This window comes from Hipposideros armiger, unplaced genomic scaffold (assembly GCF_001890085.2).
Source record: "Hipposideros armiger isolate ML-2016 unplaced genomic scaffold, ASM189008v1 scaffold_280, whole genome shotgun sequence".
Taxonomy (NCBI): Eukaryota; Metazoa; Chordata; class Mammalia; order Chiroptera; family Hipposideridae; genus Hipposideros; species Hipposideros armiger.
Window position 1 is genome coordinate 320,579 of NW_017731630.1, and position 1,941 is coordinate 322,519.

General features: G+C 63.5%; 1 protein-coding gene across 1 annotated transcript in view; it reads right to left on the reverse strand.

Annotated features, from left to right (window-relative positions):
- GLI4 (GLI family zinc finger 4) overlaps positions 1–1,941 on the reverse strand; it is a gene marked incomplete at its 3' end in the record, with an annotated part of 12,116 nt that overhangs the window by 2,143 nt on the left and 8,032 nt on the right. Inside the window, exon 4 of the mRNA XM_019657769.1 lies at positions 843–1,004. Coding sequence (XP_019513314.1) covers positions 843–1,004 — 162 coding nt within the window. The remainder of the gene's footprint in view (positions 1–842; positions 1,005–1,941) is intronic.

Sequence of the window (1,941 nt, forward strand, 5' to 3'; positions counted from 1 at the left end):
TGCAGTGTTATGTGCTGGGTGGTGTCTGAGCTCCTTGCAGGCAGCACCCACCCCACACCCACCCACCTGGCCCACCACAGGGCCGGGCACAGCACAGGGCACAGCTAGGAGCTCTGGTTTCGGCCCCAACTGACCTGGCAGTGACCCATATTCCTGACCTCATGCCACCCCCGCCACCTCTCTCATTAGTTGCCCACCTGGGATGATCTGCCCAGAGCCTGGCAATCAGCACAGCTGCTGCTGCTGCACGAATTTCAGATCATTACATCACTCGCCTAACGAGACCACCAAGAGCGAGAACCTGGGCAGTGGGCTGGAGCACCCTGGGCCCTCGTCCTGACTGTCACCAGCTCATTTGTGTCCTCGGCTATCACAGAGGGAGGAGGCCAGGCCTCCTGTGGGACTTGGGGCATGGATGGAACCCCAGGACTCCCTGACATCTGAACATGCGCAGGGCGCAGGGGTGCCATGTGCCACGGAGCCTGGACGTTGTTCTCCGGCCAGTCACAGGCTACTTCCACACCTTGATGTTCCCAGACCCTGCCCGGGGAGTACAGCAAGGTCCCTGGGGGCCCCCACCCAAACCAGCCTGCCAAGAACTCTGGAGGAGAGTCACACAGGGCCCAGGCACTGGGCTGCTGTTCTTTTTGCCCGGGGCACCCTCTCGCCAAAGAAATGCAGGCCCAGAGGACTGTCCCCTAGGGAACCAGTGTTCGTGAAGCTTGGCCCCCACACTCAACCAATGATGCCTGAGTCCCCACCCAAACCTGAGGGTGCAAGAGCCCTAGAACCGGGGAGCTGCTTCGGCTTCTGGCCGTAGGGTCGGTGTGCCGGGCAAGTACCGTGCTGATGACCACGGAGGGGACGCTGAGCCTTGTGGTGGTGGGCTCCTGGTGTCCCTGGTGACTCGAGGCTGACAGGGGACGAGACACAAGGGAGCTCCTGACCATCCCCCAGGGCTTCCATCTTCCCCAAGGCCTGATGAAGGTGTGCACACCTGGGACCTGGGGAAATGAAAACCATGGNAAGCCCGGGGCCTTCCCAGGGCCGCTTTGCACATGCGCAGGAATAATGGACAGGAGGCGCCTTCCACGGAGGCCTGCTGGTCTTAGGCACCACCGCTAAGTGCCCACACGAGAAGGCAAACAGCAGTCTGGGGCTTGCTGCATGGAGAACCACCACGCGCACTCCCAGATCCACGAGGGGACCGCGTTACCATGGTCTGGGACTCTAGGTCTCTGCATCTGAAAACATCCACCTTGGGGCGCCGGACCACGCCCTGGCTGTGGCTCCAGGTAAGTCATGAGACCTCCAGGCCTCAGTTCGGGGAGCTCGGAGACTAAACGGGGCTCTGTTACCCCCACCCCGTCACTCCTCTCCAAAACAGGCCCTCAGGGACGGGAAGCAGCCCCACGGCCTTGCCCAGACGGGAACAGCTCATTTCCATCAAGGAAAAAGAATTTATTCGGGACACTCGGCACGCGGTGCCGGCTGTGCCAACCCGGAAGGGTGAGGGGGCCGGGGCCTGCCCTCCGCAACCCCGACCGGCCGGTCCCGGCCTGGGCCTACGCGCCCTGCTGGTTCCACCGCAGCCCCTGCACCTCTTACTCCCGGTAGTGGACACGCTGGTGCTGGATGAGCTGCGAGCTCTGGCCAAAGGCCTTGCCACAGGTGCTGCAGGCAAAGGGCTTCTCGCCCGTGTGCGTCCGCAGGTGCCGGAAGAAGTGGGAGCGGCCGCGGAAGGCCTTGCCGCAGTCGGCGCACTCGTACGGCTTCTCGCCCGTGTGGATGCGCTGGTGCTCGATGAGCACGGAGCTCCAGATGAAGGCCTTGCCGCACTGGCTGCAGGCGTACGGCTTCTCGCCCGTGTGCAGCCGCTGGTGCCGCACCAGGTTGGAGCTCTGGCTGAAGGCCTGGCCGCACTCGCCGCACTTGTACGGC